At 36.3% G+C, this 24,572-nt stretch overlaps 3 protein-coding genes across 6 annotated transcripts; 2 read left to right on the forward strand and 1 right to left on the reverse strand.

Annotated features, from left to right (window-relative positions):
• Positions 1-301: 301 nt before the first annotated feature.
• LOC111431520 (probable serine/threonine-protein kinase SIS8) lies at positions 302-11,440 on the reverse strand. 3 transcript variants are annotated; one of them, XM_023068188.1, is made up of 13 exons: positions 10,123-11,427; positions 6,821-7,258; positions 4,945-5,048; positions 3,410-4,563; positions 3,219-3,259; positions 3,001-3,069; positions 2,725-2,825; positions 2,351-2,429; positions 2,146-2,244; positions 1,997-2,065; positions 1,797-1,846; positions 1,540-1,716; positions 302-805 (listed from the first exon to the last, which is right to left on the reverse strand). In XM_023068188.1, the coding sequence occupies exons 1-13, from the start codon at positions 10,615-10,617 to the stop codon at positions 661-663; spliced, it is 3,021 nt and encodes a 1,006-aa protein (XP_022923956.1). In that variant the 5' UTR covers positions 10,618-11,427; the 3' UTR covers positions 302-660. The 3 variants fall into 3 exon arrangements, with proteins under 3 accessions (XP_022923956.1, XP_022923958.1, XP_022923957.1); XM_023068190.1 differs by having other exon boundaries at positions 6,821-7,277; positions 10,123-10,248; XM_023068189.1 differs by lacking the exon at positions 302-805 and adding an exon at positions 823-1,116 and having other exon boundaries at positions 10,123-11,440.
• Positions 11,441-15,855: 4,415 nt separating this feature from the next.
• LOC111431513 (mitogen-activated protein kinase 9-like) lies at positions 15,856-20,115 on the forward strand. Of its 2 annotated transcripts, XM_023068179.1 has the most exons (13): positions 15,856-16,113; positions 16,206-16,297; positions 16,966-17,374; positions 17,462-17,589; positions 17,697-17,756; positions 17,901-18,050; positions 18,255-18,410; positions 18,508-18,645; positions 18,863-18,936; positions 19,122-19,223; positions 19,516-19,572; positions 19,651-19,741; positions 19,844-20,115. In XM_023068179.1, exons 2-13 carry the CDS (start codon positions 16,280-16,282, stop codon positions 19,916-19,918), a joined length of 1,458 nt encoding a protein of 485 aa, XP_022923947.1. In that variant the 5' UTR covers positions 15,856-16,113; positions 16,206-16,279; the 3' UTR covers positions 19,919-20,115. The 2 variants fall into 2 exon arrangements, with proteins under 2 accessions (XP_022923947.1, XP_022923948.1); XM_023068180.1 differs by lacking the exon at positions 16,206-16,297 and having other exon boundaries at positions 15,856-16,056.
• A 1,666-nt stretch (positions 20,116-21,781) lies between these two features.
• LOC111431512 (beta-glucosidase 44-like) lies at positions 21,782-24,448 on the forward strand. The gene is made up of 11 exons (XM_023068178.1): positions 21,782-22,082; positions 22,170-22,228; positions 22,308-22,383; positions 22,477-22,548; positions 22,620-22,707; positions 22,789-23,041; positions 23,121-23,236; positions 23,317-23,534; positions 23,642-23,673; positions 23,768-23,870; positions 23,986-24,448. Exons 1-11 carry the CDS (start codon positions 21,848-21,850, stop codon positions 24,261-24,263), a joined length of 1,530 nt encoding a protein of 509 aa, XP_022923946.1. The 5' UTR covers positions 21,782-21,847; the 3' UTR covers positions 24,264-24,448.
• Positions 24,449-24,572: the final 124 nt, after the last annotated feature.

The raw sequence follows: 24,572 nt of genomic DNA on the forward strand, positions 1-24,572 counted from the left end.
CGGGTGTAAAAACCTCTCCCTAGCATATGCATTTTAACAACCTTGAGATGAAACTAAAAAAGGCAAGCACAAAGAAGATAATATCTGCGAGAGGTAGACTTGAGTTGTTATAATCTCTTGGGGCCCAACATCCTTGCTGGCTCACCACTGGATATCTAGCACTCATATAGCCAATGCAGACAATATCAAGACAATATCAAGGCGGTAGGCGAATTTACGAGTTACAAAATAAAATAAAATAAAGGTTGAAATTTTGAAACATATAAATAAAGTTGAGGAGGAGAGTTGAGCAACCAATCACTTGATGGGTTAACAAAATGCTTTGTTTCTCCATTCCCAGTTATCATCTTCTGTTCAAACAATCCAATCCACCTGCAACTGTAATAATGTACCCAACCCATAACTAAACACATCAATTACATTGTTTTCAACTAACCTTTTGATTCTTCTTTTTTTTTTTTCCTTTTTCCTTTTTTTACAACAAATACACATCCTGACAATGTCCCATCTCTGATAACATTGAGAAACCAGAAAATTGGAAAAGAATCACAGTCTCAAATTCATCACAGCTTTTGCTCTTCATTCTCAAGCAATCTCCCTTTCTCAGGCTTCCCTGCCCTTCTTTAATCTCAACCAGACAACCTTCTCAACTTGGTTTGCCTAGCCTGACGGGTCTTCCGCAACTTGCAACAATCGAGCCTTATCACGACCACTTGGTCTCGGCACTTGAGAACTCGACATTGGCTTCTGCAGCGGCTTTAACGCAGCCATAATCTCCGCAAATGAAGGTCTTAACCTTGGATCTCTACAAAGTGATCAGACATCAGGTAATCATGTGTGTTACTGTACTCTATGAATGCATCTACCTTGTATTTTCAAACATAAAGTCACAATTTCACCAAAAGAACGCATAAAAAAGGTAGATTAACCATGAGATTTCTACGTCCTTTTTCTTTTTGTTCGATAAGATACCAAAGTACAAGCAATCACATATAAACTTTGTGTTCTTGGAGCTGTTAAGCTGTAACGAGGGTTGATCCAAAATGATGTCTAATACCTCAGCAAACCCTTCCAAATGTGCCTCATCAGATCCTGATCGCACTAGAATGCAATTAGCTAACAAGAACAAACGTGATTTCATGAGTAAAAGATTTCATGGAAGAGTCACAGATAGAGTTAATAGGATCTAGCTCAGCTATACCATTAGAAGCATGAGACTTCAAGCTGATAACATAATCAAATGTAACTAATTCAGAGCACGAGAGCTCCGGTACCTAAAAGATACCACCCCGACCGAGACAATCTTCTGCCACTCGAACTAACTAATTAACGGCTAACAACATACTTCAACTATTGGATGCTTATCACTATCGTCTAGGAGATGCTTTTAACATTCCAAACAGCTATATATTGAGAGCTAACCAACTGAAGTAAACAAAAAAGAAAGTGAATCAAAGTGGCATAAGTTTCATAATAGTCATATGCACCAGAGATTGAGACAAGACAAGAGTCACTTTGAAGCAACATTGTAATACTTACGTTTGCCAGCATTTCCTAATAATGTCGGCGATGGCAGGATCCATATTGTCTGGGATGTCAAGACGGCGATGCTGAAAGCCAACGGCGCCAACAACTTGCATTGGGTTCATTCCTCCCCACGGTTGTTGCATCGTAGACAGCTCCCAAAGTATGACTCCGTAACTATAGACATCGCACCTATGCAAAAGGTATAACCAAAATGATTAAGAAAAAGAAGAAAACATCCAAATAGGTTTCTTTTCATGTAAAAATCTTACTTTTCATCTGAAGGTTCATTTCTCAGCACTTCTGGAGCCATCCACTCAGCCTGAAAGATAATAACATGAACATTAGATATTGTTAAAGCATCTCTTTCACATGGTTGAAAACTTGTGATCGCGATTCCGTAGAGCTCTTTTCCTTTATAAGAAACTTCAACGAGTATATCGAAACAAACGAAAATTAATAAACTACTTACGGTTCCTGCTGTTGACCTTGAAGAAAGAAATGTGCTATGCTTCATTTTTGATAAACCAAAATCACACACCTAAACAAAAATATATTGTTAACAGTGGACTGATTATACCACAGGAGTTTAAAATTTGAGCAATGAAACAAGAGTTTCACCTTAACGACCCAATTTTTATCGACAAGTAGATTTGGGGACTTCAAATCACGGTGTACAACGACAGGCGTGCAATTGTGCAAATAATTCATTCCCCGAGCCTGAAAATTATGTCATTCATTTGAAGAAGAATGTCGATTAAACAAAGTCCGGGATTTATTTGGTGCCAAAATGAAACAGGAATTGACTATATAAACAAAACCATACTGCATCAAGGGCCATCCTCATTCGCTTTCGTTCGTCTAATTGATTGTTGGGACGGTGAAGTAACCTGTACAAGCTACCTCTGCAGCCAAAATACCATTGGATATGTGAGATTTTTGGCCTTTGCCTCGAAACATGAAGGGCATAGAACAATATCATAATAGACATTTATATGGATAAGTAAACAAATTATTTCTCATGCAGGCCTCTAACTTTTACAACTAAGACGAGTTTTGTTTTTTATATTTTAAAAGCTGATAGTTCGGTTATCTAAGCTTTAGAAAATAGTTCCACATCGCCCTACTCCGTTTACGATGTTATTAGTTAGTTTAATAGAAATATGATGCGATAGTCACGTACGCAGAGAGCTGATGTACCTGGGAAGAAATTCAGTAACAATTGAAAGATGGGGAGCACGAGTCACAGCTCCCATGAAGAGAACAACATTTGGATGCCGAAGCCTTTTCATAATTCGAACCTTTAAATGGAAATCACGGCATAAGATACTGAAAATTATAACAAACTTAGCTATCTATATAATAATAATCACAAAGGATAAACATGAGAGGTGTCCATGAAATTGAATTCTCTACTGAATCATTAGAGGACATCAGTTGCAAATGTCCCGAAGTAAAAGACTGACGATGTCGTACCTCACTTTTGAATTCTTCAAGAGTTTCGCCAGAAATATCCTGGTCTAGAAATCTCTTCACAGCTACCTCCTACAAAAACAGATGATGGCTATGAGGTCTACACCCTTAGGACATGATAATAATTAACGAAGAACGGAATACGTTAGCAGACTCCTCCAAACAGATGAGACCAAACATATTTAATGGTAGATTTTCACAGTTTGTATAAAAGAACTCACAGTTCCATGCCAATCTCCACGGTAGACCTCCCCATATGATCCTGCAGCACAAAGAATACTCAAACAAGTTCAAATTTTACTTATAGCTGTTAAAAAACTGAATCAAAGTTTAAATGTTTTTTTAAATGAGAAACATGGAATTTTAAATAAGTTCAATAGAACATCGCAATGCATGGATTATCAGTTAGTACCAAGTCCAATACGCTCGCCCAAGGAAATTTCTTCCCATGGGATTTCACATTCAGCAACATCATCAAGGGTAATATCGGATTTTGTGCTTTCGTTTCCTACCGATTTATCTGATATTCGTTCACCCTCTGAATTTTCTCCACAAGCTTCATGCTCCCTATCTCCACTTCCACGTTGCTCATAAAGAGCAGCATCGGCCTCAACCTGCTCATATTGCTTGTTGACAGCTGCTGTTGTTGCAACCACTGCAGCAGCAGTGGCTGTGGCAGCAGCTGCTACAGGAATTTCGAGATTTGCATCGGTATTCTTTGCTGCAGCTACCACCATTGATGATGCAACAACAGCTGCAGCAGCTGCTGCTGCTGCAGCGACAGGCACATTTCTCCCATACTTCACTGGAGTTACCTCAAACGGTAAGGCTATAGGTTGTCCAGATGATTCTCTTGAATCAAGAGAGAGGTTTAGTTCCAGAGGTTTATGGTGCAGTTGTTGGCCATGGGTAGGGCTTGCTTTAGAATGCTGTCTGGGCTGAGGCAAGGGCGGCAAAAAGTTAGTTGGACGAGGATCTTTCTTATCTACACTTTCACAGAGACCAGGCACCTTCCTACTTTGATCCTTGTCTTCCGTTGGTGACTTAGACTCAACGATAACATCTATTTGGTCGGGGTATGCCTCGGTAAACAAGTTAGGGGGAGCAACTACACCACTTTCAAGCAACACATCATGAAGCTTCTGAGCCAACCGTGGATTCTCTTTGGCAGCATCAATCATGTATTGTGAAACATCCTTTACTTTCATTCTGCGCACTGCAGGTGAACTAACACCCTCAGTCCATGAAGGTGATCGAATGTGCATGCCAGGATAATTTGGTTTGCTAGCAAAATCACGTGACGGCGCCTTGTTGACATTGGGAGGATCATATTCCTTTGTGGCACTGAGAGTCCCGGACTTTGGTTTCCTATCCGATATCCCAAAATATGGATTTTCCTCTAATGAACTGCCAACCCCACTGCTTGAAGATGCTGCCTGAGAGGAATCAACATCTCTAGAAAGTGGACTGGCTGAAAAAGGGGATCCATCATACTCTACATGCGATCCAGCAACATCAGCTGGAATAAGTGCACCAGGATCTGCCATTAAATCGACAATGTACTCCCTGGAAGTCAAAGGATCAGAACTTCAATACACGATTTCGATTTTCCAATCCCCAAATAAATACGACAAGTAGATTAGTTCTTCCTCTGTTTTCAACATGATTCCCACTTCAATAGCTAGAAAAATCAAGCAATTAATTAATAATGATTTAAATTCACAATTATATACCTCTGCTAGATGTGTGTATTAGGTTATTATACCCACTCGTCAAATTACAAGGCTCGTGCAATAGTACAACCTCAAAAGAACGAGAGGCAGAAAGAAAACACGTTTCCAAACAATGATATACACAAAAAGTTAAAAAGAAAAATTTTCGAAAAGAAAAACAGACACTCACAGACTCTTCTGCAAGATGAAAACGCAACATATAATAGCAGGCTACCTTCCATCATCAATCTTTACGAAGTTCATTGCCACATCATCAGAACCCGTGTACTGTGGTCCTTTTACCAACCGACAAGGAATGCCCACGCCATCTGCCAAAAGCTAGATAAACATATAAACACAAGTCAGCAAAAGCAAGATCCAAGGGTAAGATAAATATCTTAAATAGCAAAAGTTCAATGCAATCTGCACATGAAAGGGAGAAAGTACAAGAAAAATATTAATTTCTGTACTACATGATTGAATGCATCCTTATCTATTGGTTGAAATTTCTAGATCAGTAGTAAAACAGGTACTAGATAAGAAATAACTATATCACATGCTTAAAATACCATGTACAAGGGGAGGGACAACTAGTGACCACGAGCCAACTAGTGTTCTTGAGAGCTTTCTTGTATTTTTTGTGAGCTTTCTTTTAAAGATCAATAACCGACAAAGAATTAAGGTTTATTAGGCATCTTCAATTTCTAAATCATCTAACAATTATCATGGTCAAGGACCTCAGAACTCTATTGTAGGGAGAAAAGTGAAACTAAGAGAAAAGATACCAGATGAATCAATCGACCTTGCCCTAATATACTGTATAGGTTCCCAACTTCAAGGTTAAAACCATCTAGATCATGCAAAGATTTCGCTTCGACCCAGATTTCCTCTTTCATCATTCCTTTAGAAAATTGAATCCCTATAATGAGATTAAAATACAACCTTGGACATCAAGCCCACCGTTAGCAGATATTGTCCTCTCTGGGATTTTCCTTTCGAGCTTTCCCTCGAGGTTTATAAAACGCGTCTACTAGGAAGAGGTTTCCACGCCCTTATAAGGAATGTTCGTTTCCATCTCTAACTGATGTGAGATCTAACACCCCCCTTGGGGGCCAGCGTCCTTGCTGACACACCATCCGATGTCTGGTTCTGACACCATTTGTAATAGCCCACGCCCACCGCTAGCAGATATTGTCCTCTTTGGGATTTCTCTTCCGGGTTTCCCCTCAAAGTTTTTAAATGCATCTACTAGGAAGAGGTTTCCACACCCTTATAAAGAATGTTTCATTCCCCTCTCCAACCGATGTAAGATCTAACACGACTGCCTAAAGTATGACTAAATTTCCCTCCCAAGCTTCACAGAAATCCCCATATCAAAGTTGAAACACAACTTGGTGATGGCTATCTAAGGACACCTAACAATACCACTGTCTAATTTTTCTAAGAGAACTCTATCCTAGTATATCTTTATCATATGCAACACCGACAATGGAGTGTCGGAGTAAGTATTTAACTGGGAGAATCTTTCACCATGGCATTAGCAAGGAGAGACATTTTTTTCCCCATGTTAGTCAAACCAACTATTCCTAAAGCTTTTGAAGAGAGATAAGGTTTCAGCTTATCAACGACGACCTCACTCTTCATAAAACCTTGGCATAGAAAATTTCCAACAAAATTTTGTATTCTTTTAGCCAAACGCACCAAAATCCTAAAAATGGAAATGTAATAAAGGGGCAAACTTGAGAGTATAAACAGGTAGATCACCTCCCTAAGAGAAAAACTTTCTTCCACTTTCCAAGAATTCCAGAACTTTTTAAGCAGATCATCATACTATCAACCTTTATGCATACTTGGTACTTATCATCCTGCGCCTTACAAACATTTGATACACTAGGCCAGGTGTATTTATGACATCATCCTATTAGAATTCTCAAGAATTGGGTATCGAAGGCTATTGTGAAGTCGTAAATTTAATAGCAACATAAAACTCATCGTTTGATGCATAAATGATAATAAAAAATAAAAAATAAAAGGGTGCAAGTACATACAACTCAACATTTGATGTATGAATGATAAAAACAAATAAAAATTAGGTTGCGGGGTGCAAGTACCTTGAATAACAATGCACGATGACGGGCCAACCCTACAGTAAGGGAGCCAAGAGGCAAAACCATACTGCCAAGGGTTGCTTTCAAGCTGTAACTAAGATTTCTCCATTTTATCAACATCTTTTCAGGATCCCCCACTGGTCCCCCCATATGATCTGAAACTAAAACAGCAAGCTTCCGCACCAAATAACTATTTACAGAAATTGGAGATTCTGACCCCATCTTGATGGCCATCTCCAATGCTGTCTGTTCAAGTTTCAATAAGTTAGCATCAGCAGCTTTGTTGATCAGAACTGCTTCCCAAGTGACACTGCCAGACATTGGTGCTCCTTGCAAATCAACTAGGGAAGGCATTTTTTCTGAGGTGGACTCGGTGAAGACGCCATATAGGTCATAAAAGCCATCCAAGATCTTGTCATCATAGCTAAGAGAATTGTAATTCTGTGAAGCACGCATAAATCTACGATATGAGATGGGTTAGAAAGGAATAAATGTAAAACAAAGTAGAGATGCACAATAAAGGTATGTTACTAAGTACAACATCATACACCAACATTTGTAGTTTTTGTAGCCAAAAGGCGGTATGAAAAAATGACAAAATTCTTTTTTACGACAAAATAAATTCACGTTTGAAATAGACGAATAAGGTGAAAATGACTGACCATATTATATTAATGCATAGTTGGAGATTATAGAACAATTAGATGAAACAATTGTAAAGAAAGTGAGGGGGCGAATATCTCTTCTCAAATCGTCTATCTTCAAACTCGATTCCTCTTTCTCTATAGGCAATGTTGAAATCCCCCAACTTATAAGGTGATTGAGTTTCCCTTGTTTTTTTACCATCATATAGGAAATTCCTTATTTTTCTTCTACAATAAGAGCAACTTTCGTTCCGATATGAAACATAGGCATACACAGTAGATAAAGCTCCCTTATAGAGTTATCTTGAATAGCCACTCACATTTCTCCTCCAATGAATGTGTTTTAGTAAGGAGAAACCATGAAAGTAATGAGCGTCTTGAACGTTTCCATCAAAACTAACCGGATACAATTGAAGTCTTGAACTCTAATTGCTTTTTCCTTCTTTTGTATGTAACATAAGAAGGATTTTTTTTATTCTTTCAAGGTGACCTTAATGTCCTATTGGAGAATATTCCAGAATTTATAAGGAACTCTCCGGTAAAACCATCCAACCCAAGCTTGGGTTGTAACTGTCCAACCCCACTGATAGCAGATATTGTCTATTTTGGCATGTTACGTATCGTCGTCAACCTCACGATTTTAAAATGCATCTGCTAGGAAGAGATTTCTACACCCTTATGAGGAATGCTTCGTTCCCCTCTCCAACCGATGTGAGATCTCACAATCCACCCCCCTTGGGAGCCTAACGTCCTCGCTGGCACACCACCCAGTGACTAGCTCTAATACTATTTGTAACAGCCCAACCCCACCGCTAGCAGATATTGTTCGTTTTGGCCCATTACGTATCGTCGTCAACCTCAGGTTTTAAAACGCATCTGTTAGGGAGAGGTTTCCACACCCTTATTATAAGAAATGCTTTGTTCCCCTTTCCAACCGATGTACCTCACAATACATCCTCCTTAAGGGCCCAGCGTCCTAGTTGGCACACCGCCCGGTGACTGGCTCTAATACCAAAACCCTACCACTAGCAAATATTGCCCGTTTTGGCCTGTTACGTATCATCGTCAACCTCACAGTTTTAAAACGCATCTGCTAGAGAGAAGTTTCCACACCCTTATAAAGAATGCTTTGTTCCCTTCTCCAACCAATGTCTCACAGGTGCTTTTGAACTCCCCTTTCAATTTACCGATGCGGCCACCTTCACTCTCATAGAAGGGTCAGACATTGAATAGAGATTGGCTTCCACTCCATCACTTCCATGTACATCTTCATCCCATCTTTTTATTATACAGTTCGACAAAAAAGACTTCACTACCTCCGCAAATTCTGCCTCCAAGCCTTCTGCTCCAACAGACTTACTCCATCAACAAACTCAATGATGAAGCTTTTCTTCTTTTTAGCTGCCAAAAAATTGTACAAATACTGAACTTCCACCCATTCTTTGAGCCAAGTTAATTTTTATCTGCACTATCTTGTCTTTTTTCAAAGTGATCTCCAACTACTCTCTTTTCAAAATCCTCTATTTTCTATCTTCTACTGACGAAGGCCCAATGTCCTTTGATGCATCAAATGTCTAGCAAAGCATTCAATCTTATCCCCGATTTCTTGGACACTACCAAAGATGGTTTTACACCATAGTTTGTATTCAAATTCACAACTCTGCCTATTGGTTGTTCTTCGATAGCTATACTTACACACTTTTATATCTCAACAGTTCCTCCCAAACCAATAAAAGAAACATGGGCATCCTGTGTAAAGATACATTAATACAAGCGGTACTCAATAAAAATTTATCAAAAACATGTCGGGGTGCAAATAGAGTAAACTATGTCGGGGTGCAAGCGGTACTCATGAACAGTCCACTAAATTCATGTCGGGACTAAGTTTTTTCTTTCAGGTGAAAAACAGAATTCAACAAATGAAAGTACAAAAAGAGAAGATAAGAAAGAATTCTCACAAAAATTAATCGAATTACAGGGAAAAAACACCCCCAAGCAAAGACAAATATGAAGAAAAGAAAATAAGGAAATTACTTCAACATGATGAAGTTGTACATGAATATGATGAAATAAACAAGTACAATATCAAGGTTATTTTAAAGAAATATAAATTTAAACATAAATGAAAAAAGAAAAAGAAGGAATAAAACTCCATATATTGCAACCGACCCTTTTCCAGACGGGTCAAAGAAGAGACGGTATTAACACATACAACCACAGCATAACTTGAGTGATTATCTGCTTCTAATATCAACCACGATGTTCCCCTGATATGTAGAACATTCATGAATCTTGGACGAATCAAACAAACAGACATAAACGAATGGATAATATAACGTTAACCGAAGTTTTAACTGAACAGCTTGAGGTTAATTGCAGACAACAATTTCATGGATGAAGATGAAGCATTCATCACACCTCATACACTGGCACTAAGCAGCCCGATTACCAAAGTTCAGAGCCACTGATTTTAAGTATCTCAATTAGCGCAAACACAAAAACTTGTAATAAACATGGTTTTATGGCAGAAAGATAGTTATAAAATTTACGTCAATCAAACAAATTGGAGCAATGCATTAGCATTAAGATATGTATGTAGGCACGAGAACAGAATGTAAGAGTCAACCACATTAAATTAGCTCGTGAACAGAGCAGATTTACCCAATATCTGAAGGCAATAACTTCAGCTGGAGTGTTATCAGGATCACATGACCCCAAACTGATCTGCTTCACAGCCTCAATCTGAGCCGCCTCAGGATCCTCTCTAGCACTCATTTCCAAAGCAAGCTGTATCTGATACTCTTCCTCTATATCAGGATCCCTCGAGTTACTCGACCCTGAATCATGCCTAGATGTATCCAATGCAGCATCTCTGCTAGATACTGAATCCGATGGCTCCATTATCTCCCCTGCAGTGGGATTCGAAGATGATGGAGGGCTGGGGCTACGCCTATTTGTAACAGAGTTCAACCAACCGGATAACCCCGATAAGGGTTTATGCTCAGAGCTAAAATGGGTCGGCCGGGAGCGAGATAGCAGCTTATCAGACGATGAAGACTCAATTAATTTACTGCCCCTCGATGAAGTAGACCCTTCGGATGCGTCGTCTGACTGACCACTGGACATGATGTGGAACTTCTTGAGGAGGTTCTTCATATTACCTTCACCGAGTCAGAGAATCGAATGCTAAAGTAAAAATCCGGCCATAAGCCTCTCCATTGTCGTAGAATTAGCATCAAACTCCAATCCCTGGGTCACCACTAAAAGTCGTTGAAAGCTCAAATCATTAACGAAAAGCCCCAGAGTTAAGCCGTCATGTCAAACCCAGAAGCCATAACGATTTCAAGAGGTTCAAAGTCAAGCAGCGAGAATTACCGACTGACCCAGATGCTTGTATTGAACGATAACTCCCTAGTTTTGATTAACAAACAAGATACTCCAAACTTGAATTGAAAACAGAAACAGATACTAAATCTCAAAGAACATACACATAGAGACGATATCGATATCGCAATCGAAGTCTGAATAGTATTACCGCCTGATAACGGAATCGGAATGTGAGTAAGGAATGGAAACCCCAGGAAATTAGATCTTAATTCACACTGAGAAGGGCGCAGAGGTCATTGAAAAGAGGGAAGAAAGGTTGAATAAAGGGGCAGGTGAAGGCAGGCTAGAGACACCGGAAGCAAGCAAGTGGGTTAGAGTAGGACCTTTAAAGAGTGACCCACTTGAGTTCGAGAGACGGGGAAGGATTTCGCGGTCCCAGAAAGCCAAAAAAAAGGCTCTCCACTCCAACTGTTGAGAATAGGAAAATTTCTTGGCACTCAGAGCTGCGCAGCAAAATCCCCTCTCTACTATATCTCTCTATCCCTTCTTGGAATCCAAAATTCCAAGTGTGACGGTCTGAGTTGGAAAATTATGGTGGACTGCACATAAATGGAATATAAAAATGAACAACTTGGAGAACCAGTCTGCTGAATTCCACTTTTTACCATTTCAACCAAAAGGGATATCATAATTCCTTCCATTTTTCTTTCAACTCCTATCATCAACTCCCCAAATAACTGTTTTAACATCTTTATTTCAACTGAAATTATCAAAACTTTCTTCCATTTTCCTTATTCAAACTATGATTTGGCCTTTATTCTCTTCCAAACCGATATTAAATACTTGGGTTTCAGTTCTTTGGGATTTTTAATTGTTGGGTGTCCAAAAAATCTGACATTTTTGGTAATGGAATGAAAGATTTATAATGTTTGATCATCAAAACAAACCCTAATTAATTTATTGCACGTGTATGAGATTAGGTAGTGTAACTAACGAGATTAAAATAGAATATTTTGGTGCCAAATACAATTTACTGTCTCCTCTTTGTTCCAGAATTAAGAAACAGATGGCTACAAGAGTTTTAATTCCATGTGGATTTTTTTATTGTTGGTCTTAAAAAAAAATTGGTTTTTTTTTTTAATTATGATATGTCGGTCCGTTTAAAAGAATATTTATGAAAAGTTGTAATATTACTTTTAATCTTTCACGAAGATTTTATAGTTTAAGGGAGTAGAAATCCATTAAAATATTGAACCAAAGTTATGACCTAAGACGGGGCGGTGATAACTTATAATGAAAATTGAGATTTGAATAACATCACACTATTTTTTGAGAATAAGTGTGAGGTTTTACATCGGTTGAAGAGAATAACGAAAAAATCGTTTGTAAGAGTGTAAAAATCTCTTACTAACGCGCGTTTTAAAAACAGTGAAATTATATATGATGGGTCAAAGTGGACTAGTGGACCATAAGTCTATCGAGTAAATATGTAAATAAAAAAATGAAAGAAAAATGAATTTATGTTATTATTTGGAACAGGCCAAAGATAAAGAAATAAATATTTTTAATATGTCTAGTTGAAGAAGTATGATTTTACTAAATTTTAAAATCTATTTTAACCTTAAAATCAATTATATAATTTATTTATTTCTTTTGTCAAATTAGTTTTTTTTTTTTTTTTTTTTGAAAAACTAAAAAATTTAAATTTTTCATTTTAATTCACGGGTTACGTGTGGTGGACTAAGGTTCAGGAAGTCAACTCTTATGCCAAATAAATGTTCGACTCTGATCCATTTCAAATCGAACCTTACAAATAAGAAACTTAATTTACTCCAAACTTAAATTTGAAACATTTTATAAAAAATCACGAATATTTTTTACGATTTATTATTTTTTTAAAAAAAATGGTTAGTTTTGCACTATGTTAAATGTTGATTTGAAAATAATATATTTTGGTGAAAGAAAAATGAGGTGGGGGGAGGGTTTTTGTGGAGCGAATGGCTAAGAACTTTGGTAGGATATGGAGGCAGCTGTAACCCACCATGCACATAATTAATTTCTTCAACATTATATATATACACACATATATATATATACACACGCCACAATTCTTCCACAAATTTAGTTAGTTGTTCCCCTCATTCTTTAGACCATTTTTCCATTTTAGTTCAAGTTTGAGGAGAACGAAGGATTGTGGCTTATTAAACTATAGGTGTTTAAGGTGAAATATACATTAAATATTTCATTAGTTACAACCTCTCTACTTTCCTAAAATACTTATGACGTATTTAAGTATTTATTGTTTAATGGCACGTGGTTGGCAAGAAAACAACCATATATTTATTGTATTACTATTTCAGAAGTCAAAATACAAATAAATACTTGCTTTAAAATCATCACAATAGGTGCATAAGAGAAGAAGGCAAAACTATTAATATTAACAGTATTAATTTTCATTTATTAGTATTAATAGTATTTTGTATATCAAAAAATTGTATTTAGTAATAATCTTAAGCTTATTATTAGATAAACAAAATATTGATAACAATAATTAGCACACCCATAATTTATCCTTTTCCAGCATATATATATATATATTAGTTCATTAATTGTCATTGAATTTGTATGAAAAATATAAATAATATTTTTAATTCAATTATCAATGATCAATAAACCCCTCAAACCTAGCTGTTTATATATATATATATATATATATATATATATATATATATATATATATATTTGGTCTGTCGTATTAGAACTAGAAGTGCCCCGTTGAAAAGGGAGGTGTTATCCAACAATTTCCACAAAATAATAAATTATAAATAAATATAAAAAGCACAAAATAAATCATATTTTAAAATGGAAAGTGATGGCTGAAGAAACCTATGCCTATGAAGTTTGATTTGCTCCTTCAAAGGGTGTTTTTTGGAATTTTTTTTTTAATTTAAAAAATAAGTGGAGGTCAGACATTCGAACATTCAAGTTATAAATTTTTTAATACAAATTTACATTTTTTTTTTTTTGTTCAGCATGGTAAAATAAAAGTGGGTCAAATCATTAATTTTTAAGACAATGCTATGTGTTGCGATCGTACATTTCCAATTGTGCAAGGTCATGATCTTAACATGCTCGTGACAAGCTTTAAGGAAAACTCAAGCTTCATGCTCGTGACATGCTCATGACAATTAATTAGGGTTAATGCATATAGTCTTCATTCATATCCTTATTTCATGTATATCGTTTATTTATTATTTTATTGAATTTTTAGGAGTTTATTTTTTTCCAAAAAAAAAATAATAATAGAATGTATCTTAACGAATTAAATTATATTTATATCCTAAGTTAAAGACATATAATTATTTACCAAAGAAGATATAAATACAATTTTAGGTACGTAAGTACTAGATTAAAGCCGTAATTAAAATGACCTAAAAAGGTAATTTCTCATACGCATGTGTGGTTCTTATCAAAACTTCAATATTAAGGTCAAACCTATGTACTAAAGTCCTATCCACTTCTATAAAACCAATTATGCCAATTTTTTTATTTCAATTTTGTCATCATGCTCCACGATTAATAAAGTTCATTATCCAATAACTTAATTTTACGAAATTGAGAATTTATTTTAAAATTTTATTAAATATTAAAAGATTACTATTTACAATATATAAAATAAAATATACCGATAATTATATAAAAACGCATTTTTGGATTAATCTAATAAAAAAAAAAGTCAATTATCTTGATTTAATGAGTTCATAATTGTCCAATCCGTAGATTAAGTAGTGATCTGTATTAAATAAAGAGATTATATTAGAATGAACGGATTATTAACTTTTTCGATCTAACTTGAGGTTATCATTGAACTCTTAAACTTCTGGACAAGACTAATAAATTTGAAAGAGATAGACGTAATTAAATATATTAATGAAAAAGAAAAAAATATAAACAAATTTTATTAGTGGAAAAGCATTTCTTAAAAATTAGAAAGAATAAATAAATAAATAAAAAGGTTATCACACAACTTTCTTTCTTAACAAATGAAAATCAAAATTAAAAAGAAAAAAAAGTATCGTAGTAGAAAAAGACTGGAAATTAAATATTTGGTAAAGGCAAAAAAAAAAAAAATAATAATAATAATTACCACGCGCTTTATAAAGGCTGCGAGTGGGGAATGTTTTACAACTTTTTGCTTACGCGGTCTGTTATCGGCCAATCAAAATGGATCTCAGAATCAAAATTGTGAGATAACTAATGATACGCAAAGAAGCGCGTGTTTTTTAACCGCCAAAATCAACGCGCTGCCGCACGGGCAAGTGGGCGACGGCAACCGTCAGCCGTCAGTGCTTTTAAAAAATACAATAAATAAATTGAGAGAAAAGGAGCATATCTTATCTTCTTTACACATTGAATCCACTTTATTAATTATATTTTAAATATTTTTGTTGAAAAAAAAAATCTTTTTTTCGTACAACTTAAATTATTAATTATATCTCCATATTTAAAAGTTTCCTTTTTAACTTTCGAATATTTCAAAACAACCCTCCTAAGCTTTTGTTATTAAATTTATAAATAAAAAGTTCGTCCTTATATTATTTTGTGTGTGCAAAAAAAAAAAATTATTATAATGGTCTGAGGTCGCCGCTAGTAAATATTGTCTATTTTAGTCTATTATAGATTGTTGTCAACTTAAAACGTGTCTATAAAAGTTTTCACGCCGTTATAAGGAACGACAGGTAAATTATTATATATATAAAAAAAAAAGTTATAATCGAGCTTTTAAATATTTCAAAACATACCATTTACGTAATTGGTAAAATTTTATAAATTTAAAAATATATATAACTCCATAATTTGATTTAAATAATATTTATATTTATGTATATTATAATATTTTAAAGTGTAAATTGATAAAAAAAGTTTTAAAATATTTATCGTCAAATTGAAAGTTTATGTGTGCGATTAAATACTCTCACAACGGTTTTTGGATATTTATTAAAAAGAATTATTTCGTAGTGTTATAAATGGATGGCTTTCTGAAGAAGCGGAGGTTGGTAACAAAATGAAAGAAGTTTTGAAAAAATGGCGGGTTGGAGGTTGGAGCCTCTTCCAATGGTGGGATCGAGAGAGAGAGAGACGAAAAACGTTTGTGGCGCTTATAATTGGCCACCGAGAAAATCGCGAAAGAGGGAGAACGGAAAATGCTGGAATTCAGTGGCGGAGAGCTGAATCAGAACCGAGGAAGGCGACCGCTGGTTTTGTACGGTGAGCGCAATTCTTGTGGTCGATGTTGTCTTTGGTTTTACTGCCGCATTTCTATCGGTACATTTTCTCTGAATTTCTCATTTAAACTAGTGATTCGGGTCTCCAACCATAAAACACCTAATATTTAGTTGCGATTCTAACAATGTCAGCCATTGTCGGATTGGGGCCTTGAATCTCAGGTTTGATACATATTGAAATCGAATTGACGTTAATCGACGCTATCATGGATCGACTCAATAAGGTTCTCTGTAGCTTCTTCTCCATGTTTCCTGCATCCAATAAATGGTCAACTGAGTCTAATGTCCGTCTCTATCATTACATGTGTTTTTATTTATACTTGAATTGGATTTCTGATTCTATTAATCAATTTCAGTAAATCTTTAAGTAATTTGTTTGGTTTGGTTTGGTTTCTCTGCTTTCATGCATCCAATATTTGGTCAACTGAGTTTTCAAGAAACACCATTTGATTCTGTGTTACCTTGCATTTAACGTTTGTTCGTATTACACTACTTGTTGTACCCGTTTCCATTTCCCATTTTCCTTTAAATTATTTTCTGTCCCCTAAAACTCTGGCTTCTGAAGGCGAAGGGAGCCAGATCTTAATTATGTTTAATTCTGGGATTATGGGTATTGAGTACTTCTATTGATTGAAGATTTCTCTTTGTTCATTTAGCTTAATTGACTAGCCACTTACAAGCCAAGATTCCTTAATTCAAAGTTCTTATAATGTATTTTATTTTTTCTAATGATTCGAAGTTCTTTAGGAGTAGTAGTCAGTGATCCACCATTATTTTAGTGCTAACAATTCTGGCCAGTGCAATAAGGTGCATATGTAGCCCTTCGTGTCTCTTTTCCTGTTTTTTTTTTTTTTTTGTTTTTTGTTTTTCACAGCTGCTGATTGTTCTGCAGGATGATAAGCAATCAGACTTTTTCACAGAGTATGGCGAAGCAAGCCGATACCAAATTCAAGAAGTTGTTGGGAAAGGAAGCTACGGAGTTGTTGGTTCTGCAATTGATAGCCAGACGGGTGAGAGAGTTGCCATCAAGAAAATTAATGATGTTTTTGAGCATGTATCTGATGCCATACGCATCCTCAGAGAAATTAAGCTTCTTCGGATGCTTCATCATCCGAATATTGTAGAGATAAAACATATTATGCTTCCTCCATCACAACGAGAATTCAAAGATATATATCTCGTTTTTGAGTTGATGAAGTCTGATCTTCACCATGTAATTAAGGCAAATAATGATCTTTCTCCCAAGCAGCATAAATACTTTTTGTACCAGCTTCTTAGTGGCCTAAAATATATACATGCAGGTTAGTCCTTTTACTGATTCGATTATTGGCCTTTTCATCTCAAATTACTCTCAACCAAGCTACAATTTCATTGAATTTGTTATGCAGCAAATGTCCTTCATCGAGATTTGAAGCCGAAAAACATACTTGCTAATGCTGACTGCAAATTGAAGATATGTGATTTTGGACTTGCTCGTGTATCTTTTAGTGATGCGCCATCTACTATTTTCTGGACAGTAAGGTTTTCTTTTCTTCCCTTCATGGGTTATGTAAATCATGATATTCAACTCCATTGTCAAGTCTCATTTTTCCCTTCTTGGGTTTATTCTCGACTTTTGCGAAGGATTATGTTGCAACTCGTTGGTATCGTGCTCCCGAACTCTGTGGATCATTTTTCTCGAGAGTAAGCCACTTTACATCTTCAAGAAATCATGTTTATTTACTAGTCCTATTGATGGGTGTACATTTGGAGGGAACTTGGGCAAATCTTTCAAGGGTAAACTTTTAAAATGATTGTTACATGACATGTTTTATTTTATTTTCTCAGTATACCCCTGCTATAGATATATGGAGTATCGGATGTATATTTGCAGAAATTCTTACGGGAAAGCCCTTGTTTCCTGGAAAAAATGTGGTGCACCAATTAGATCTAATTACCGATCTGTTTGGCACTCCTGAAGCTGAGGCCATAGCGAAGGTTGGTTGACTCATTTATTTATTTGATTGGAGTAGCGAGATAAACTGTCAATTATTAAACCAGTTAGTTTCAAATCATTGAAACGTTTACAAAATTCACAACTTTTTAATCACGCATCAAAGTTATGTTAGAATCTTCACTCAAATTTACTCACCACTGGAACCCTCTCTTCTGCACCCTTATGTGTTTTGAATATATCTCAAGATTCGAAATGAGAAGGCAAGGAGGTATCTAGGAAACATGCGTAAAAAACCACCAGTTCCATTCTCACGGAAGTTTCCCAATGTTGACCCATCGGCACTTCGTTTACTGGAACGTCTTCTGGCATTTGATCCCAAATGCCGTCCAACAGCTGCAGAGGTAAGTGGAATCCACTGACCAATTTTATTGTTCTAGCACTGCCTTTTTAAAAATATTGGTAATTATGTAAGTCTGCCTGTACTGCATTCAATTTCAGGCACTTTCTGATCCTTACTTCAATGGTATTGCGAAAACGGAACTTGAACCTTCTATTCAACCAATTTCAAAAATAGAGTTCGAGTTTGAGAGGAGGAGATTATCAAAAGATGACATTAGAGAGTTAATTTATGAAGAGGTATATAACCTAGCAACTCGAAACTTGCTGTTCAACAGTAATTTTATTATTATTATTATCTTATATATAAGAAAAAAATTCTCACCTTCATGATGAAATCTAAAATTTTGATCGGGGAAGATTTTGTTCAAGTTTTATAGATGAAGATTCTCTTCCAAAATTATGGACGATTTAACTCAACGAAGAATATAATTAATCTAATGTATGAAATCTACAGATTTTAGAGTATCATCCCCAAATGCGTGAGGAGTGTCTACACCCTGAAGATCAAACTACCTTTTTGTATCCAAGGTAGTGACTCTACTCCACAGTTAAAACATTAACATCATTTACTGCTCAATTAGTTTTTGAATGGGCCTGTCATACAGTGAATGATATTTCTTTTGCATATTACATGGCATGAGGATACAAATGGTTGATCCAAGATACTTGATTCATCCGTCAATAATCCATTTCTTTCTCTTGCATATGCTTAGTGGCGTTGATCGATTTAGGCTTCAGTTTGCGCATCTGGAAGAGCACCATGTTAATGGTGAAAGAAGACTTCCACTTCAAAGGCAGAACATTTCTTTACCTCGGTAATACTTTGAATATAAGTTTGGTTGTTCTCCCCAGTCAATGATATAAATTTAAGACACCCCATGATCAAATAATTTATAATTACTGTCTTTTTCCTCTGTTTCTCCTTCTGGATAAAGGATTGATTGCAGTACATTATAATTTATAGTTGTTTCCTGTATGAGGGCAACTCATGAAATTCTTCACCTCTTATCAGAAGATTGATAAACATTTTCCTTTCCAATTTAGGCATTGATGATTTGTAGGAAATACTTCATTTCCATCTAAATTCATAAATTCATATATTTTCAGCGAGCGGGTTAGTCCAACTGAGAACAACAACGATGCACATGACATTGATTTTCAAAGGTAGGTTTTCACTTCTTTTGCTATGGCCTCCAAAAACATGTCTAGAAATATGAACTCAAGTGCACAAAATGAATGCAGCAGGGGGGAAGACAAGAGTGCTCATCTCTTCAAAAGTGCTAGCATTAGTGCATCGAGGTGTGTTGGGGTATTACCAAAGGAAAAGTCTGAGGTAATTAATAATAGTATTCTTATTTCCTGGTTAGTCCTTTGAACGAATCACTCTTGTTGCAAGAATTTTTATGCAGCAGCCTATATATATGTATGTTGACAGGCGGAAGAAACGAGTTCTGAAGTGAAAAATGGAGTGGATGGGCTGTCTCAAAAGATTGCAGTCCTTCAGACTTAAGTTCATGTTGATATATATAATTAGGTACTGAAGACAGGAGGCCGAGTGGGTTCTTGATGGGATGAATTTGACTGGTTCGAAGACATAGATACCCTCCTCCTCTTGTTAATAATAATCTCATCATATATTTTGTAAAGCTAACCTTGTAGTTTGTGTAGACCACACTTTCATACAAATAAAGAGATATTTACACTTTAGTGTGTGGTAAGAATTTCGTTGCTCTGTTTTTGTACCCTTAGTGTTCATTTAATTATTTGGAAGGATTTCATATAGATATTTAAACCTGGTGAAAATTTGTGAGATCCCACTCGGTTGGGGAAGGAAACGAAACATTCTTTACAAATGTGTGGAAACCTTTTCCTAGTAGACACGTTTTAAAACCATGAGGCTGACAGGAATACGTAACGGGTCAAAATCTCTCCCTAGTAAACACGTAACGAGTCAAAATCTCTCCCCAGTAGACACGTTTTAAAACCATGAGGCTAATAGAGATACATAACGGGTCAAAATCTCTCCCCAATAAACACGTTTTAAAACTATGAGGCTGACATGGATACATAACGGGTCAAAGCGGACAATATCTACTAACGGTGGACTTGGGCGGGCTTGGACTATTACAAATGATATCAGACAATATCTACTAATAGTAGGCTTGGGCCGTTACAAATGATATTAGAGTTGGACATCGGGCTGTGTGTCATCGAGGACATTGACCCAGTGGGTGGATTGTGAGATTCTACTGATAGTGGGCTTAGACTGTTATAAATGATATCAGAGTTAGGCCTGAGCAGTGTGTTATCGAGGACATTGACCTTCAAACTGGGTAGATCGTGAGATATTAGATTAATTGAAGAGGAGAACAAAGATTACCGTTCACGAAGCCAGGTGGGTGTGGGGCTTTGGTGTTGAGGAAAAATGGGCGGAATTCCAGATTGGCGGGCGGAAGAGAGGTGGTAGGGTTTGAAAAGTCGAAGGCACAGTGAAAAGCGATCTAATCGCGAAGGATTGATGGCGACGGAGGCCATTAATGGATACAAAAGTCAGCGGTAAATGAGAACGCAATGGCCTCTCTTCTCTTCTCTCATGATCGCAGCGCCAGAAAGGATCACGCTCCGATGTCGGGTGGGGTGACCCAAACGAGACCATACCAACTTGGCCTCTCTTACCATTATGGACCACCCGCGTGCCGGATGCCTCTCTTGCCCCCACTCCACCCTATTTTATCTCCCTTATATATTACCTTCAAATTTTGATTTTAATTATTTTGTTTATTTTACGAGGTTAAATAAATTTATCTTCAAATAAAAAACAAAATATTTAATAAAAATAAAACTTCTTTAAAACAAAAAAAAAAAAAAAAACTTTTCATAAATTTTCATTCATGTTCTAATTTTTACGAAAATAAATGGAAAATAAAATAATCGAGCCAGCCCTGAACAACTCTATGTGTCACGTGTGTGTATTTATAAATAAAATATTGTGAATAATAATATTCTTAAACTAGGAAGAGACAATAAAACCATGTTTTCTAATACACATGGCAACACCTAACACCTATATATTCCACTTTGTTTATTATTATTATTATTATTATTATTATTATTATTTTATGTACGTAAAGGAAACAAAATTAAAGGGAAATCTAAAAATTCCAACACTTATCTCGGCAATCAATAAATTCATATTATTTAAAAAATAAAAATAAAAAGTAAGGACAAAATCATTCCACCAAAAATATCAAAGGGAGAGATACGTGGAAAAAGATGCCTCAATTCATTGTTTCTTCTGGGCCCCATCTTGTATGGACCGACCCTTTCTTTTCGATTATTTTATCTATAATAATGGACACTCCCTCACTCAACTCACTCACTCCAGCTCTGTGTCTGAGCTCTATCACTCACACCTCTTCTCTTTCACTGTCGTTTGAGGATGACAACTGTTTTGGTTATGGCGGTGGTCTGCTTGCTGGTGAACCAGTGTGCAGCCACCGCCACCGCCGCCGTACAGCCGGAGACTGTCCGTTTTGATACCGGTGGCCTCAGCCGAGACAGGTTCCCAAAGGGCTTCATCTTTGGAACGGCAACGTCGGCCTATCAGGTTGAGGGAATGGCCGATAAGGAAGGCCGTGGACCCAGCATTTGGGATGTCTTCATCAAAAAGCCTGGTAATCTATCCATGGATTTACAGGTTTTGGTCTGTTTTCTTTAAGCTTTTGCTCTGGTTTTGAGAATGTGGGTTGTTTTCGAAACAGGGATTGTAGCAAACAATGGTACTGGAGAGGTTTCAGTGGATCAGTATCACAGATACCCGGTAAATCTATGCCTACCAAATGAGCTTCATATAAATTTAGTCTATACTGATGAAATCTTGATGGGGTTTGATGTTTCAGCAAGATATTGACATCATGGCCAAGCTAAATTTTGATGCATACCGCTTCTCAATCTCATGGTCCAGAATCTTCCCAAGTAAATGATTCAAGCGTTATCATCATAATGTTTAAGATATAAAGTTTTTTGTTCATATTTTTTCATTTATTTGTAAGTGTTGTTCATGTTTAGATGGAAGAGGGCAAGTGAATTGGAAGGGAGTTGCATACTACAATAGGCTGATTAACTATCTACTCAAAAGAGGTGAGAGCTTGCAGAAGAATTAGCCAACACTATGAGGTTTCAACTTTTGATATGATCCATTGTTCTTGTAGGCATAACCCCCTATGCTAATCTGTACCATTATGATCTTCCTCAAGCCCTGGAAGAAGAATATAAAGGCCTACTGAGTGACAGAGTAGTGTAAGATATCACTTTTCAGTAGCTGTTTAGTTCTTGGTATGATTGGAGTTTGAATGTTCAGTATGGTTTTGGATTTTGTAGGAAGGATTTTGCAGATTATGCAGACTTTTGTTTCAAAACATTTGGGGACAGAGTTAAGAATTGGATGACGTTTAACGAACCGAGAGTCGTGGCAGCTCTAGGATATGATAATGGTTTGTTTGCTCCTGGGAGGTGTTCCAAAGAATATGGAAATTGCACGGTTGGAAATTCGGGGACTGAACCTTATATTGTTGCCCATCATTTGATTCTTTCTCATGCAGCTGCTGTTCAAAGATATCGTCGAAAGTACCAAGTTAGTTTCGACGATTTTACACACACATACACATGGACTTGAAGGATTCTTTGATCTAATAAGCATGTTTCTGATGTAGGAGAAACAAAAGGGAAGAATTGGTATTCTTTTGGATTTCGTTTGGTATGAACCTCTTACTCGTTCGAAGGCTGACAACTATGCTGCTCAAAGAGCAAGAGATTTTCACCTTGGATGGTAAAAGTTCGACACCGTTGATGCTTATCGATTTTAATGTTCATTCTTTTCCAACTAATGAATGTATTGGATTCACATAGGTTTCTTCATCCTATTGTATATGGTGAGTATCCTAGAACGATTCAAGGAATAGTGGGTAGTAGGCTGCCTAAGTTCACTAAAGAGGAAGTCAAAATGGTGAAAGGCTCGATAGACTACGTCGGGATAAACCAATACACGACGTACTACATTTATAATCCTCATCAACGAAAAGCTAAAGTGCCAGGCTACCAACAAGACTGGAATGCAGGATTTGCCTGTGAGCTATCTTTCACTTGTTCCTTTCCAGAATTCAAATCAAATGTTTCTAGTTTTGTTTGTCCTTTTAAGTCTCTTCTTACGCAAGCTTGACTATGAACTATGCAGTTGAGAAGCATGGAGTTCCTGTTGGTCCAAGGGTAATTTCATCTCTCTCTCTCTCTGTTCTTGGTTATATTATTGAATAAGAGTTATATGCCTCATTCTGAAGATTATGATTATGAATATTCATAGGCTCATTCGTATTGGCTATACAACGTCCCATGGGGCATGTACAAGGCCTTAATGTACGTAAAAAAGTACTATGGAAACCCGACTGTCATTCTATCAGAAAACGGTAATCGCCTTAGCTACCGTACCTCTTTTTACCCTTCTATTGTATCTATTGAGATCAAAGAAATAGTACGTAGATGTTTGAGTTAGCATTAAAAGAAGAAAAAATGGATTTGCAGGGATGGATGACCCAGGTAATGTGACCCTCCCAAAGGGACTGCATGATACTACTAGAATCAACTTCTACAAAGGCTATCTAACTCAACTGAAGAAGGCAGTCGACGATGGAGCTAACATTATTGGGTATTTTGCTTGGTCGTTGCTTGACAACTTCGAATGGAGGTTGGGCTATACGTCGAGGTTTGGCATTGTCTATGTAGATTATAGTAATCTCAAGAGGTACCCAAAGATGTCTGCATATTGGTTCAAGCAACTACTTGAAAGAAAGAAGCACTAAGAGAGCTTCAATCTCTACTTTTCTTACTTTCTACCATGAGTTTGAGTCCCTAGAAAGCTTGAGTTCTATAATATCTATCTATCTTCCTGCAATTGTAATCTTATGGTAAAAATGGGCAAGTTCCAATGTAAAGATGATATCTACGCTAATCATCTTGATGAATAAAATTAGTTAACTTTCTAAAAGAAATATCAATTCCAACAAAATGATACAGAACACTGCCTTCAACTTATCATTAAAAATTGCAATCCTCGTTCAAACTATGGTTTCCATGTTAGACAATTCATGCAGTAAAATTACAGTATAAAC

Source organism: Cucurbita moschata, unplaced genomic scaffold, assembly GCF_002738365.1.
Source record: "Cucurbita moschata cultivar Rifu unplaced genomic scaffold, Cmos_1.0 Cmo_Scf00036, whole genome shotgun sequence".
NCBI lineage: Eukaryota > Viridiplantae > Streptophyta > Magnoliopsida > Cucurbitales > Cucurbitaceae > Cucurbita > Cucurbita moschata.